This window comes from Protobothrops mucrosquamatus, unplaced genomic scaffold (assembly GCF_001527695.2).
Source record: "Protobothrops mucrosquamatus isolate PMUCROS unplaced genomic scaffold, P.Mucros_1.0 scaffold960, whole genome shotgun sequence".
Taxonomy (NCBI): domain Eukaryota; kingdom Metazoa; phylum Chordata; class Lepidosauria; order Squamata; family Viperidae; genus Protobothrops; species Protobothrops mucrosquamatus.
This window is the reverse complement of record NW_015387204.1, coordinates 643,182-660,502: the sequence shown is the minus strand read 5'-3', so window position 1 is coordinate 660,502 and position 17,321 is coordinate 643,182. Positions and strand designations below refer to the sequence as shown.

The 17,321-nt window shown below is 37.0% G+C and overlaps 1 protein-coding gene across 1 annotated transcript in view; it reads right to left on the bottom strand.

Moving 5' to 3' along the window:
• DAAM2 (dishevelled associated activator of morphogenesis 2) overlaps window positions 1–17,321 on the bottom strand; it is a 124,509-nt gene that overhangs the window by 48,629 nt on the left and 58,559 nt on the right. Inside the window, exons 6-13 of the mRNA XM_015819626.1 lie at window positions 14,092–14,202; window positions 13,827–13,930; window positions 12,260–12,326; window positions 9,659–9,776; window positions 5,887–6,025; window positions 5,075–5,133; window positions 4,537–4,721; window positions 1,351–1,671 (exon numbers count right to left, since the gene is read on the bottom strand). Coding sequence (XP_015675112.1) covers window positions 1,351–1,671; window positions 4,537–4,721; window positions 5,075–5,133; window positions 5,887–6,025; window positions 9,659–9,776; window positions 12,260–12,326; window positions 13,827–13,930; window positions 14,092–14,202 — 1,104 coding nt within the window. The remainder of the gene's footprint in view (window positions 1–1,350; window positions 1,672–4,536; window positions 4,722–5,074; window positions 5,134–5,886; window positions 6,026–9,658; window positions 9,777–12,259; window positions 12,327–13,826; window positions 13,931–14,091; window positions 14,203–17,321) is intronic.

Genomic DNA, 17,321 nt, shown 5'->3' with positions numbered 1-17,321 from the left:
TTGTTCAGAGAATTGCATGCCATTTAGCCTCTGTAAATGTTCTAGCCCCAGGGCTGGCTCAAACTTTTCCGCAAGCTTTTCACTACCACCAATCTACCCCCAACATATACACTCCACCCATTTTAGTGGAAACTGCAAAGTTAAAAGCTTCCTTCCAAAGAGGTTTGCTTGAAAATAGGCTGCACAAGAGCTCCAGCAGACCGTGGGCATATATAAATACCACAGCATTTGCATGTGTTTGGATAAATTTTAAATGTTAACACTTCTACATGCAATGTGGAAGGAATGTTTTTTGCTGGAGTTTGGCATGGGAGAGGAAGGAACACTTAAATAGGGTTGACTGAAGAATGTATTTTGAAATGTCAGTGTGTTTCCTCTCTGCTAAAATGTTTAAATTACAAAATTGCAGTATTAGAAGTTTTGTGGTGAGTTTGAAAACTCAGTTTTGTAATGAAATTTAATTACAAAATTCTTCCCACTTCCAAACTAATAGGCCTTACTTTCAAAAAATTAACTTAAGATGATGTGTGTGTCTGTGTGTATAAAAATTTCCTTCTCGCCCTTATGGGTCCTCTACCAGAACTCTGGGAGGGTTCTGCATAGTAGCTTAGCTCTGTCCAGTTTCTACTCTGATGTTGTTCCTGGGTTCGGTTGGAGCCTCTCTCCCAGCATAGGAGTCACAGTCCCGAGTGCTCCTATCACCACTGGGACCACTTTGGCCTTTACTTTCCACATCCTTACTAGTTCCTCCTTCAGACCCTGGTACTCCTCCATACTCCTTCTTCATGATGTTGCTGTCACTTGGCACTGCTAATTTATCTCCACCAGTACTTGCCTGTCCATCTGGTTCTGGAAGTCCCACAGTATCTTAGCCCTGTTATTCTCCATAATCTCTCCATTTGTACTTGGAAAGAGTCTAGCGGCTAGCCCATACACTTTGCAGATGTTCCTGTACACAATGCCAGCTACTTGGTTGTGCTGCTCGGCATATAATGTTTATGCCTGAATTCTTACACTCTGCCACCATGCTTTGGACTTCTCTGAGGTCTCTTCTGCATAATCCGCATCTTGGCTTCTGTCTCGTATGGTAGACCCCTGCTTCTATGGATCTACTGCTTAGGGCCACCTAAGTTATCTATCAGTGATATATCTGTGTGTGTGTGTGTGTGTGTGTGTGTGATAATTGTATGTATATATATATATATATCATATAATTTTAAATGTATCAGTTTTGCACCTAAAATTGGGTTCTTATGGCATAACTACTTTAGCACAATCTTCAACATTCCAATCTTCTCCAACATTTCAGTCAATAGCAAGCTAAACAAAAATAGGGTTTTTGAACCTTACCTCAGTCAATTTGGCCCAGTTGAAGGATTTCAGTGGATGAGATGGCTGTGGGATTGCTTTTTTCTTTAGGCTAATCTCACTGTTGCTAAACGTGGTGGTGGAAGAAACTGGAGGCATACTGATATTGAAGAATGGAGGTGCTCCAGGTGGGGGTGGAGGTCCACCTGGAGGTGGTGGTGGAGCTGGAGGAGGAGGACAGCTGGAGAAAGGAAGAGGTGGTGGCGGCGGCGGCAAAATCTCTGATGATCGTAGAGAAGAGGACAAAGAAAATGGTCCACCAGGTGGTAATTGAGGAGGAATTGGGAATGTACTATTCCCTTGCTGGAAAAAAAAGTAATATTTGGGAGCAATCAGTAAAATCATACTAGTTTTCATTCTATTTCCAAAAATATAATATGCCTCATCAAACATTGTAAGAGTCATATTAGTGATTACTTCATGGTGGTAAACGTGACAAAATATCAATATTTTTAAAATGTCCCTTTTAAGGGTCATCCTGTCACTGCCAGGTAGGTATGGAAACCTGGGTAATCTGCAAGGCCTCTATGAGGAATATTTTGGCTAATTAGCAATGGCACTTAGATTTATATACCAGTTGACAATGCTTTACAGCCTTCTCTAATCAGTTTACAGAGTCAGCATAGTGCCCCCAACAATCTGGGTCCCCATTTTACCAACCTTGGAAGGATGGAGTCAACCTTGAGCTGGTCAGGATTGAACTGCTGAACTGCTGGCAGCCAGCAGTCAGCAGAATTAGCCTGCAGTACTGCATTCTAACCACTGCATCACCATGGCTCCTAAGGACAAAGCTGCTCTGATCCACACTGAGTTGGATTCTATCTGAGCAGATCCAGCTAAGGTGCCAGGAGCACAGTTTGGTGGCGTGATCTGTGATGAATTTGAATCAGGGATACTTGAGGAAGTGGACAGGATTCTCTGCATTGTTAGTAGAGCCACTTGTTTGCTGCAGCCAGATCCTTAATGGCTCATTAAGGTGTCCAGAAAATTGACATGTAGTTTTGAGTCCATATAGTGGTGTCGGCAGCCTTAAATCAAGTTATGGTCCACCCCCTCCTCTACAGGCTCTCTCTGGACCCAACTATTCTAGATAACTATTCTGTCCCTAACCTTTTTTTTATGATAGAGTGTGATAAGGTGGAAGTTACAAAGGATGTTGGAAGGATTGGATTATCTAGACCTATTCCATTTGGGGTTCAGGCTAGGATTCAGTACAGAGACAGTGATTGGGTTGGGATAGTGATACCTCTGATAGTATCCATCTGGACTAACACTGGTGTCTGGGAATTGGGAGGACTGTATTATGCTGGTTCTCTTCCTTCCTTCACAGATTTTAATAAGTGTTGGGGGAAAGGCTGCTTTTTTGACCCCTCCTTTAGGGGTGCCACAGGACATAACACTCTCTTTCCTTTTAACATCAACATTAAATCACTGAGTGAGGTCATCCATTGGTTTCAGGTCAGGCATCATCAGTATGGTGATAATACCTAATTATCAGGCAGCAGGTAGAACTGTTTCTCAGAGGGCTTTTGGACAGCTCCATCTGGCATGCCAGTTTTGCCTCTTCTTGGACTGGGCAGGTATTCAGGACTACAATAAACTCTACATGGGATTTCGCTTAAAAACACTCAGATGTTCCAACCATTCCAAAATGCAGTATCCTGAACAGTGACAGGCTTTCCATTAGATATCTATGTGACACCTCTGCTTCATGAACTGCACTGGCTTGCTAGTGTGCTCCTGGGTACAATTGAAGGTGCTGGCTATCACCTGTAAAGCCCAAATGGCATAGGATCCATTTATTTGAGCAACTGCCTATTACCCATGGTTTCAGGTTGCTAGTACAATCTGGTAGAGTGGACACATTCCAGGTCCCTTCAAGACCCAGATTGCTCTGTAATGGTCCTTGCCTTCTGAAATAAGGTTCCCCCCTTAGATCTGGATGACTCCCACCCCGATGACATTCTGAAAACCTGTTTAACTCCCTGTTTGAGATGTCTGGAATACAATTTTGTAACCATTTTAATATTCTTTTTGAGCTAATTTTTGTATTTCCTTTTTACATTGTTCCTTATTTTATGAGCCATCCAGAGTTGGTTGTAGCCAGAGCAGAAAAGGCAGAAAAAATTAAAAATAGCTAAAATATAATATTGTGTCCTGTGAAAAACATGACTGCCAAAAATGAATTTCAATGTATTCCAGTATAGCTACTTTTGTCTTTCCTTGCCGCTAAAATAGTCCAGTTACTATGTTTCCCCCAAAAATAAGACTGGGTCTTACATTAATTTTTGCTCCAAAAGTTGCATTACGTCCATCTAGCTCAGTGTTTCTCAACTTTGACAATTTTAAGGCATGTGGACTTCAACTCCCAGCATTCCACAGCCAGCAATGCTGGCTGTGGAATTCTGGGAGTTGAAGTCCACATGCCTTAAAATTGTCAAAGTTGAGAAACACTGATCTAGCTGATGATCTTAACGGTCTTATTTTGGGGGTGGGGCTTATATTACAAGTATTCTTTTGGGGAAACACGGTATCTTTCTGCCAATAGACTGAATATGTTGTAGACACTTTCTACTAATTAAAACATGATATACCATCATGCACTCACATTGAATGAAATAAAATGGAAGCAGTGAGAAAGAATGAACGAAAAACACTGGCAATATAACTATTGATTCCATACATGTTGCCTTCTCCACAGAAAACATCAAGCCCTATATTTATCATTTTTTATTTATCACTAACTTCTATGCCGCCCTTCTCCCCACGGGACTCAGGGCGGCTCACAGCATGTTAAAAAACAACACAAAAAACATTTCCCCTATAAAACCAATTAAAAATCAAATATATTAATGGCTGTGTCATTATTAAAATCTTTAAAAAATTTTCCCTATTTAAAATTCACTCAAGGTCAGTCCCGCTTGTTGAAAAAGCCATGTCTTGAGGGCGCGGCGGAAGGTTAAGAGATCCGGGATCGTCCGGATCTCGGGGGGTAGTTCGTTCCAGAGGGTGGGGGCACCCACAGAGAAGGCCCTCCCCCTGGGGGTCGCCAGCCGACACTGCCTGGCCGACGGCACCCTGAGGAGGCCCACTCTGTGGGAGCGTACCGGTCTGTGGGAGGGAATCTGTTTAAGGATTAGGGAAAGAGAAAAAGGGCCCATATCCTACCGAAAATTCATTCAGCTGAACAACAAGGTCACTCATTTGATCCCGACTTTGGCGAAGCTCCAGGGATTCTCTTTGCAGCTTGTCCTTCATTTTATTCAGTGTCTTCATCATTTCATCTTTCTCTTGGGTTTTTATGTCACATTCTCTTTCTTTCTTTTCTAGCCTGCTCATCAACTCAACATGTTCTACAAACAGTAGAGGGAAAACTAAATGAACACAAGCCAAATCAGAATATGAAATAAATTCAGAGAACCTAAGCTATCAAGGGACAAGTGGAGAAAAGAGTTTCATTAAAATATTGATGCAGATTACTATAGTTGTATAAAAAAAACCTTTAGACTGAAAATCAGTAGGTGTTTTTTTTTAATGAGAGTGGTATTCAAAACAGGTAGATCAGACTAATGTTAAAAGACATTATCAGCTGCCCTTCACCATCTGTAAACTGGAAATACATGTTCCCTGAGCTTTGTTCTTTGATAGATTACCTGAAGTTACATGCCTAAATTCCATTTTTTCCAATTCTGAAATGACCACATACCTTTCCGGAATTTCTCTGCTTGATCTCGCCATTGTTTCACTTCATTTTCATTTACCAACCTGAATGAAGATAAAACAAGATCATTTAAAGCCCATTAAAAAAAGTAAATAGAAATTTATGTCTAGTTTAACGAAGAGAAGGACAAGGGGGGACATGATAGCAGTGTTCCAATATCTCAGGGGCTGCCACAAAGAAGAGGGAGTCAAGCTATTTTCCAAAGCGCCTGAAGGCAGGACAAGAAGCAACGGATGGAAACTAACCAAGGAGAGAAGCAACCTAGAACTAAGGAGAAACTTCCTGACAGTTAAAACAATTAACCAGTGGAACAACCTGCCTCCAGAAGCGGTGAATGCTCCAACACTGGAAGTTTTTAATAAGAGACTGGACAGCCATTTGTCTGAAATGGTATAGGGTTTCCTGCCTGAGCAGGGGGTTGGACTAGATGACCTCCAAGGTCTCTTCCAACTTTATTTATTATTATTATTATTATTATTATTATTATTATTATTATTATTATTATTATTATTATTATTATTATTATTATTATTATTATTTATTCATAGAAGAATAGGAACATATTAGGAACTAACAGCATAATAAGCTCATTTTATAAGAAGATTATTGCTCTTAGCCTTTTAGATAATGTTAACTTTCTGCTCCAAAATGTTATAGTATAGTTTAATGCAAATTTTACTGGGCAAAAAGTAGACATTGTTTTGACTAATCTTATCTCTACATAGATGAAACGTTATATATGAAGGGGCCCTCATCTTGCATGAATAAAATCCAGTCCCAGTTTTCATGTTTCTTACATCTTAATGATGTTCTTGACATTGAAGTTTTCCAAAGTAGATACATCTGGATCATTGCCTCGTTCATCCTGAAGAACAATTTGCTGCAGTATCCTGTCTAAAAGTTGCCATTGGTGAAAGGTTCCCCCATTTCTTTTATCTGCAATCACAAACACCAGTAAGGAAACTTAGAGATCTAATCACAAGACCCTGAAATCAATTTCTTTGAAGATTATAAATGAGCCCATGTGAAAAATATATTTACAAGTAATTCTCATTTAGTGACTTCAATTGGGACCAGCAACTCAGTTGTTGAATAAAGTGCTTGCTAAGTGAAACTGTGGCTGTGTTTACAAACTTACTTCAGTTTTCCGTTGCTTAGGATTAGTTCTCACTTGATTGTAAACTCAAAATGATAAGAAGACTTGATTTCCCAGAAAAAAAGTGAAATAAAATATGAATAATACTTACAAATAAATGAATTTCTATTGTCTACCTGCTGTGCTTTTTTATGACTTCCAAAGGAAATTTTATAGAAAAATATTCAAGTAATCTCAAAGCATGAGTATCTATGTGGCCAATAAGTTCCACCTTACGGAAAATGGGTTTTTATTTACCCAAGTAAATTTAATTGAAAACTTGAAAAAAGGGAGAGGAAGAATCTCTGAAATGAAAAACAGAGCCTGCTAACTATTCCCTCTTATGTAAGTCCTTTTTAAAATTAAAAATAAACTATTGCACACTTTAGTTCTTGACCTGAGGATTATGGGTCATAGGCTTGAATATTTGAAATAGTCCCTCAATGACCAAATAAGATTTAAAAAACTCCTTCAAGTTACTGTTTTTCACTTAAAGCATTTTTTTATATCCATCGAAACTGCCTTCACATGAACTCTGACAAGGCTAGCATATTTTCCCCTCCCTCCCTCTCTCCCTCCCTGTCTCTTATACACACACACACACACACACACACACACCACAAATAATTTTTGGGAACAGTTTTATTAAGTCTGACACTTTGGTTCTTGCCCAACTTTGTTAATTAAACCACAGAGATGCTGTTATATATGCAATCTCTGCTTGCCAATAATGTTATTTACAACAGATTGTTTAGTGACTGTACAAAGTTACAACGGCACTGAAAAAAATGCTATTATAATCGTTTTTCATGTTGCAGCTTCTCCATGGTCAAAATTCAGATGCTTGGCAACTGACTCATATTTATGACTATTACAGGATCCTGGGGTCATGTGATCACCTCTTGCGATCTTTGACAAGAAAAGTCAATGGGGATGCCAGATTCACTTAATAACCATGTTACTTTAACAACTGCAGTGATTCACTTAACAACTGTGCCAAGAAAGCCCATAACATGGGGCAACACTTAGCAACACAAATTTTGGACTCAATTGTGGTTGTAAGTTGAGGACTACCATATATATATAACTGTTCAGCTTCAGACACACAAACATGAGACAGAAAAGTGGAGCTAATAGACCTGGTATGAACAGCTCTACGCTGCATTAATGTGTTGAATGTGTCAAGCCCAAACTTTAAAGGGAGCTGCAAAAGATCAGTAATTGTACATTTGCTCTTAGCACCTTCAATTAAATTTGAATGGCTAACTCCAAATGAAAACAAATTTTATCTAGTTGTTGCTAGATTATTGCATAATTTAATATTCCCAAATCTGTACAATACACTTTAGAGAAATCGCTAATTTGCTTTTCCAATTAGGGCTTGAGAACTTTTTAGTTATCAGTTCCCATGAAGTAAGATGGGAATGAAGTATTTTCTGTGAATTTCCCATAGTATTACAAGAGTGTTCATCTGGCCAGTGCTTTGTTTTTCATCAAGATTCTGTGTTAATTAAAAGTGGAACCTGCATATCTCCGACCCTTAACACTAACGTTCTTTCTTGTTCCTTTAAAAAGAAAAAAAAATGTAATGATTTAATCAAGATGAACTTTGTTTCCAGATGGACTTCATCCAACTTTTCTCTTTTTATTGCTTGTTAAACAAGAAATGGCTGCTTCATGTTTGGGGGATCTGAAGTGGGAACAGGAACACGTGCTCTGGGAAAGCCAGCTGTCCACAGGCAAAAAAACTCTGTAGTCAGCTAATGTATCTCTACCTTCCTTTTAGTTGTATGGAAATGGTGAGTCTGAGAAATAATTCATACTGCATAGTCAGCATAGATGAGCAATCAGCTTCCCAGAAGATCCAAATTGTCTAATGAATTAATTTTCAACTTTGATAAAGAATAACAGGTCATATCTTCCTTTCCTGTCTTAGATACAATTGGATGGTATTAGGATCTACTTTGTAGCCACTAAATTAATTTGTATCTGAACTATTTTCTTCTGGACCTCTGAATAAGAGATTGTGGTTCTAGCCAGAGAACCTGAGAATGGAGAATCATATTACATCACCATGCACAACTACTGCACACTAAAAAAAAGATGTATTGATTTATTATAGACCTTTGATTATGATTAAGTGTGTAAGACTAAGTGTCTTTCTATCAAAGATGCATGCCAAACCAGCTGCTAAGATTGCTTTGGCAACAATGAGATGCCATGTATCTTGCCCTATATGATCAGGAAAAAGAAATTAAAAAAACAAGATTATTTGATTGAAGGAGTATGCTTCACTAATATTTTAATAAGTTGGTCTATTTTTCCAGATCTGAAAATGCTGCTGACTATTCCATTATGTCAGAACTGAAGAAGCTTCTTGGATGAGAAGCAAAACATCTTCAAGAAAAAACAAATAAAATTCAGCTGCCTTTGGGACAACAATGATCTGGATGTCTGAGAATCTCCATAGATATGGGAATGTAGTCTATAGGAATGTAGATTTTCCCCTTGCTATGTATCTCTCTTTAAATGCAAGGCTTACAGATTCTACCAAAACCTTTATCCTCCCTGCTTTGGAGAGAGAAAACTATACACAGCAGTGAATATCGGAATAGTTTCAGAAAATATTAATTTACCTTCCTTTCCCCAAAACACTATAATGGAGGAACTTTACTAAAAATATACCTCTACTTTCTCTTCCCATCTAACTCTCCACTGCACATAGCTTTCTAACTCTTCTCCCACCTTCCTAGGGAGAACTAAAGGAGACACTCGGTCTGCTTTATTTTTTGCCTTAACCAATATCCAAATCTGTAAAGAAATTTAATAAAACTTCAGTTTTTGATTCAGCTTTTGCTGCTTCTGACAAACTCTGCCACATGAGAATATCTCTTGAATCTATCCAGATCAGCTTCATTTTAGGATTCAAAGAAAGCTGAAAAACATTCCTACTACAAGGAACTGGAAAGCTGCTAGCTCAAGAAAACCTTTTTGCTATTTTGTTCTAGTAAGATGGCTTCATCCTTTGTTGTAATATTATAATGTTCTAATGTTCTAATACCACAATGAAGTGATATTACAGTACAAACACTAATGATTTTATTTGTTTGTATCTCAAGTTTATTCCCCACAACAACAACCCTATGAGGTGGTTTGGGCTGACTGGCCAAAAGTCACCTAGCTGTTTTTCACAGCTAAAGTGGGACTTGAACTCATGGTCTCCTCCTTTCTAGCCTAGTGCCTTAACCACTAGACTAAACTGGCTAGTGGTAATATGGTAAAACATGGTAACAATCTAACATACTGTATTATGAAATTAGAAAGGGGATATATTTTTGGCACCAGCCTCATGGATCATTAGTTCCACCAGCTAACCTTCTTCTTACATATCACAGCATTTTCCCTTTGACTGCGAGAAGAAATGATCTACTCACAAGGCATTTGTAAGCAGTGCTGGAGTACAGACAGTAAATAAGGGTAAGCATCTGTGTGCTTCAACCTCTTCTTGATCAGCTCAAACATCTGCGAGGCGCTTTTTGTGTCAATATGTACCTACAACAGAATACAGAGAAAGGCAAACAAAAATTGTAATAAAAACATCATTGTGAGGCATATTTTAGACAAAGAAGCCAAATCATGCAACACATAAATTTCAGTGTGTAAAAAGGTGAGCAGAATAAGATGACAATATATTAGTTTGTGGAAAACAACTGTCACCATCTATGCTCATCAAGATACTGAAGGCTGAAACCCATTCTCTTGTTTAAGCCTTGCGTTTTCTGTATCGTGTCATGTCTGCATATGAGAATAAAATGCACATTTTAAAAAGAAAATAATAATTTGTGACATTTTTGAAACTCAGTTCAGTTATTGGAGAGAGTGTCTATTATAAGACCCACACCAGCTAGAATGCTACTCAACACTGGGATGCCTATTTAATGGTGGATCCATTCACATCTATCAGGTTATTACCAGAAAGAAAAGAAAGTATCTTACTACATTCTAGGTAATTACTACAAGCTGTCACAATTTATCTTTATTTTTGTTACGGTCAGAGTTACCTAATCTAAAACAAGCCATTAACATACATTAAGAAGGGATGCACAAAATTCATCAGTTTGGGAATGGAATGGCCTAGCAAATTAGGGAAATTTCAATTTACTTCTGGAATACCAGTAGTTTGATGATTTCTGAAATATATTTTTCAAAGAAAAAGTTATGTTGTGTGTCTAGTGTTGCGGACAAAATGGATTCGATATACTCCAGTAATGCTCCCTGGATTAACAATTTTTTCCAGTCACTAATATTAAGCATGCATATGTTACTTCTGCTATTAAACATTAGATAAATAATTGGGAAAATATCTATACTAAAAAAGAACACACTGTTACAAGCCAGTAATTGAATCTATTGTGGTTGTAATAAGAAATATGTAAAATTAGATAGGCTTCTGGAAAAAAAAACATACTATAAGCATGTTTCCTTTTTTTCATACCCTCAGGTGACATTCATGTTGCTCTGCTCACAAACCTATTATAGAACACTTTTTTTATTATAGAGCATACTTATCTTTTTACCTTACCTGATAAAGTATTTGGTAGCTTTTATATTCTACTCTATTACTATTATTTGAAAACCTATCCCTATTTTGATGTAAATCAACATTTTACTGGACTTACAGCTGATACCAAATGTTGTTTAGGTCTACAGTGTCTGTCTACTAACACTACAGTAGATGGGAGCTAGTAGTTATGGGATACATTCATAATGTTAGAACATGTTCTAGCCTTTGTAGAAAAGAAGCAATAAGTGCAATCATGTGAATAATCTCAGTGTGGTGCAGTGCAGTGTGGCTTTGATATACTGAGTGCTTGTTTAGATCTTCTAGGCTTCATATTAAAAAAAAAGATCTCCATTGAGGACTAAAGGGCTGGGCTGCAGCAGGTGCTAGCTTCAAAGAAGAGTGAGGAGCTGTCCATTGCAATCCTAAGATTCATGGTGCTGAATCCAGCACCAGAGCTAAAGCCCCTTAAAATATCAATGGACAGTGCTTGGGGGTATCAAGTGAAAGCTGTGTGAAATTGGAACAGCAAATGTACAAACACCCACATTGTAGGAACATGTTTTACCCCATAAAAATCCATCTTAGGTGGTCAAAGCCTAAGAGCAAAAATAGAAACAGAACTTCACAACATAGAGGTAGTCCTCGACTTACGAGCGCAATTGAGCCCAAAATTTATGTTGCTGAGACATTCATTAAGTGAGTTTTGCCCCATTTTATGACCTTTCTTGCCACAGTTGTTAAATGAATTATTGCAGTTGTTAAGTTAGTATCGTGATTATTAAGTGAATCTGGCTTCCTCATTGATTTTGCTTGTCAGAAGGTTGTAAAAGTTGATCACATGACCCCCGGGACACTGCAACGATCATAAATATGAAGCAATTGCCAAGCATCTAAGTTTTGATCACATGGTCATGGGACTGCTGCAACAGTTGTAAGTGTGAAAAACAGTTATACATCCCTTTTTTTCAGTGCTACTATAACTCTGAATAGTGACTAAACAAACTGTTGTAAATTGAGGACCTGTTAAGAGGGCAAATCTAAAACAGAAGCAAAAAAAATGTAGTAGAAAAGGACCCCGAGACATTCAGTGTCTTTTATTCCCTAAGTGAGCAAAGCATATTAAGCAATATGGACCAGCAGTCTATTGATAACCAAATATTCCTAAAATCCAAACTATAAATGCATGGAAGAGCAAAAATCAAATTGAGGCATTTAAGCCATCACTGGCCATAATAGTCCAGTTAAATGATAAGCTCTTGACAAGGTCTGAATTAACTTAGTCACCAGATAACTTTTTAAAATAATACTTGTTATACTTTTTATTCTGTATACAAGAAAGAAAACTTCTCATTTTTCTTTAGTTATATGAAAACCATGTCTTTGTCCCACAGAAAAATCTAGTATATTTATAGTAGTAACTAAGGCAAACTAACATTTCTTAGCAGCAAAAACTTTCTAGGAGAACACTCACCATTTCAAACCTCTTTGCAAGTTCCAAGTCATCTTCATTTCGAACCATCTCAAAGAAATCTAAGTGCCTAGAGGAAAAATAAACATTTTCATCCTATATGTTTTTCAAAGTGATATGAACTCAGTTGGAATTAGTTTCCAAATTTGATATGCTGCCCTTAAATCAATGTGGATTGAGGGGGCCTACATTCGGATATGATTTTCATGATATAATAAAAAACAAAACCAGATCAATGTGCTTATTTAGATTTAAGCATAGGGCAGATGATATCTTGAAAATCTGAAACTGCTGTTTGAACCACAGAACAGGATCGAGAGATAACTAAAAATTATAACAGTTGGCATCAACTGAGATAATCAACTAAGGATTAACATTAAATATGTAGCATGCAGATTTATTTATCCTTAGAGAGAACTATAATGACAACCACTACATGTTAGTTGGAAAGTCTCAATTCTTCCTGTCTTAATATTTGCAAAATCCCCCCCCCCAGCCCTATTTTTTAAAGTCTCTGGATTTATTTATTTTTAAAGAAACCCTGGCTGGAAGAAGAACTGTTTTCCAATCTACATTATCTCACTCAAGCTGCTGCACATTTTCAGACTTCAAGTGGAAAGGGGGCAATTGTCCCTGTATATTTAAATCATGCAGTTCATTTTATGATTGAGTTCATTTTATTTACATCAGTTTCCAGCTTGCATGATAACTGCAATAAACATCAAGTGGGAATGTAACATATGACTCAAACATAAAATATTACCAGGACAATGAGAAATATCACAGCATTGATTCAATTAAAAGCCTGGCTGAACAAATAAGATTTCAGCTGATGACCAAAAGTTTAGAAGACTTGATACCAACAACAAATGAACCAGTAATTCCATAGTCAAAGCATCTGCATTAAGAACACCTTTATACATTCTAGCAAACGCACTGTCAAAATAGCATCCTTCCCTACTAGACTAAGGAATAGGCTGGCCTGCAAGTAATAACCTCCAAAAGCTCTGCAGGTCTTTGCTCAGACTCAGTGCAATCTTTATGCAAGAATTTTAAATTTCACCAAGTAGCAAACTTTGGAATCACTAAAATATGTTTACAGTAGGTTGCTCCCTTCGACAGTCTAACTGTACTATCCTGTACCAACTGCAGTTTCCAGACCAATTGAAAGGCAAACCTGCTCAAAGCATGCTGCAATAGTTAGTTCTAAGGAGGGAAATTCTGATAGTTTAATGTCCATGTGTCCATGTACACAGTGTAGATATTCATTAAGTTCCCATGCATTTAATAAGCCTCCATATTTAGTAGGACAGAGTCTGTTGGTATCCAAACCATACCGATTCCTTGGGAAGCAGTACAATATATTCATAAAACATCAGTTATGTTGTGCTATAGCTGTACATTGAAACTTTTGGTGTCAATTATGAGGTGCCAGAATATATACTGTACATTATCTGATCTGGAATGTATTTTTCTTTAAATGGCCACAATACACTATATTAAATTGAGTTAGAAGACTAAGCTGTATTTGTCATTACAACATAGCCTTGCTCCCCACATTTTGTTTCACCTGTCCAATGTTGCATTTTCATGTCCTCTGAGCTTGTCAATAACAGGCTGAATACCCAGCATTAGAAACTCATATCGTAGGTGCAGTCGGAATTCCAAGTTGTCCTAAAAAGAAAAGAAAAAGAAAAAAGCCCTCAGATTCAAGTTCTGCAATGAGAGGAAAATATAGCTTAGAGAACTTAAGAGAAGAATTAATTATGCCACAAAAATCTGCCAGCTATTTTGAGTACAACAGAGAGCAAAGGAAATTCAGTACATACACTCACCTCCCCACTACCTGCATTCAATACAGCATTAATAAAGGACATGATGGCTGTTTTGAAGTTCACTTCATCACGATATCTCCCCATGCTTCGGTCTAGCTCATTGAGTAGAGTCTGTAAAGCAAGAGGAGTGACAAGGTAGTAATTTATTTATTTATAATTAAATAAATAAAGCTCCAGAAGTTGTGGGTGCTCCAACACTGGAGATTTTAAAGAAGAGATTGGACAACCATTTAAGAGGAGGTTGGACTAGAAGATCTCCAAGGTCCCTTCCAACTCTGTTTTTCTGTTATTCAGGTGGATTGGACAAAATTACATTATAAGATAATTTTTTTCAGAGTGCTCTATTCTACCATATTTCATATTTCTTAACTACCCATTTCTCTTGGAGAGAAGCTTTGGGCAGTATAGAATAAATTCTATCTGGAAGGTTATTTCTCATTATCTCATTTGATATTATGGCATTTCACCTGGATCTCAAGCCATCATCCTTCCTTCCATAATATATTTTGCTGCCTCTTTTTAATAAAAGCAATGTTTCCCAAACTTTTCTTTTATACAGAGCCCTATGTTATCAAAAGCTTTTACAGATTACCCTATACACAGAGCACCTTTGGAAATAGAGCACCTTTGAGCCTTCCCAAATGGCACCTGCTGTTTTAAATTTGAAAATAACCAAAATCAAAAGATTTTGAAATCTGTTCAGACGCCCAATGGGTTTGCATAGTAAGTTGAAACTAGGGTTCACACAATACTGTGTATGATTTTTAAGCCAGATGTAATCAACTGGATAGCTTTAAACAACTGTGGTGGCACAGTGGTTAGAATGCAGTATTGCACGTGATTCTATCCACTGCCAGAAGTTCAATCCCTACCATCCATCCTTCCAAAGTTGGTAACATAAGGACCCATATTGCGGACAATATGCTGATTCTGCAAACTGCTTAAAGAGTCTTGTAAAGCACTATGAAGCAGGATATAAGTCTAGGAGCTATTGCTATTTATTTATTCTTTTATTCCGTTTAGTCTCCAATCATTACTTCCTGCATTAGATCACTATGGATTGGGTTGGGTTTGGCTGTACCTGTTTTGTGAGAACCAAGCTACTATGGTTTGTAAATATGACTACAACAATGTATTATATATCTCAGTCTATTCTCTTCAATAACAGTAATTAAGCAAATCAGTATTGCTAGTTGTCTGCTTTATCTTTTTTCTTTGCTGTTTCTGTATAGCATTCTTGGATTGTGCCTAAACAACATGATGTATTTCATTCCATTTAAATTTAGAATGGAAAGCTGAGACTTCAGAGCAAGGATAGGTAAAATGGTACCCTCCACCTCAAGCCAATGTGGGAATTGTATTCAAAAACATCTGGAGATTATCTATCCCAAGTCTGGAGGGTAGCCTATGTACTGTTATCCTTTTAATGCTCAGCAATCAACCTTGAAGTGAGATATTTCCTGTTTGTTTAAAAAAAATTGATAGCCTACTATCCAGAGGATCATGGGGCTTACAATGTAACTGTTGGCTTTTTCCCCAGAGTAGGTCTTATTTTCAGCATAACAGCCCATATGTTAGGGAGTGTTCATACTATATTATTTTCTCCCTTGTAATAGAAATAAATTCTTCTTCTCTTTCTGCGTGTATTTAGACATATAATCACACATGGTTTTTGAAATTGAAAGCATTAGCTGAGTTCTTTGTTCCCACTTATTTGTGTATGTTTGAGGTAGCCAACCTATATTAAGGACCTACAATAGATATTAAAATCTACATTATTAAGTCTTTGAGGGATGATTTGTGCTAATCATTCTTTAAGTTCAAAGAATAATACACTTATGAAAGCACTATTGCAAAAGTCTGTTGTGTATGTATAAACCATGTATCAATGAATAACTCTTCATACAGGCCTCTGTAATATATGTTCACATACATGTATTTATATACATATGTAAAAAGGGGGATGGTTGGCCATGCTGACTAGAGCTGAAGAGAATTATGCTAATTGCTTAATAAGAGAATCACTAGAGTAGAAGAAGATGCTATATGGCCATATTCACTTTATTCATCTAGGAAAGGAAAGAGTTTCAAATATTTTCTCCTTAAAAATATTAACCCACAATTTCCTCTTCAATCTGAGACCAAGAAAGCCAAAAGAAATTCCTTCTACTCGGTGTCTTCGCTGCTTTGTCATTTTGGCTGAGAGGATTTTTCATCATTATTTTTTACTATTTAGAAAGAATGTTAATAACACTTTTGCTGTCAGTGCCAAATAGCCACTTGTAAAACATCAGGGCTGATGTTTGAAGCTGAATGGTAATATCTAAGGGAAGAGGCAGGGAGACCTAAGATGACTGACTGGAATTAACTTAACTCAGCAAGTTTCAAACCCTGTGGAATATTCCATTCTCTGGGCAAATCTAAATGATATTGCCTAGATGACAGGAGGCATTTCCTCCTAAAATGTCAATAGGGAGTTAAAGGATTTGCAAAGCTTTGGTTATAAATATAACATTAAAAATGAGAGGTATCAATTATACATTCTTTAGCAATGATGCTCTCTCTATAATATACATAAGGTATAATTGCTACAGCTGAATATTGTGAAGATACTTTTCTGATAAAATTTCTATATGTTTCTGATAAAATTTCTGTATGTTTTATAACTAGCCCCTTATCCAGAAATCTATGTGAGTGTTATCATTCCTCACAATTCTCTGTCCATACTTTGGATAAAAAGTTAATCCAAATCTCAAAACATTTTTAAATAATTGATTTAGAGCACTATCATATCAACTTTTGGGGGTGACTAAGTGTTTTGTTTTCTCCAATAACTGCTGGATTTTAATCACAGAAATCTGATAAGCATTATTACATGAATATTCATAGTGATAGAAGCAGCCAAAGTAGATTTAACTTTGAATCTGTTATGCTAATGTCAGCACTTCTGACACCAAACTCAAAGAAATAAAGAAGACTTGAAGTATCTTGGACAAGTTTAGACTGTTAAAAGGAACTTTGCAGAAAGAAAGGATGGCCTTTATGCACAAATTCAGAAAAACAAATAAACAAGCAAACAAAATAAAAATATGTTCTTACTGGAACTAAAAAAAACAAGCAGGCAAAGATTCATCCTTAACTCCTTTTACACTACACCATGTATACATGCACATTCTGCACATTCATGGAAAAGACAGGATGTTAGTTTCCTAAAGATTCATAAAATACTC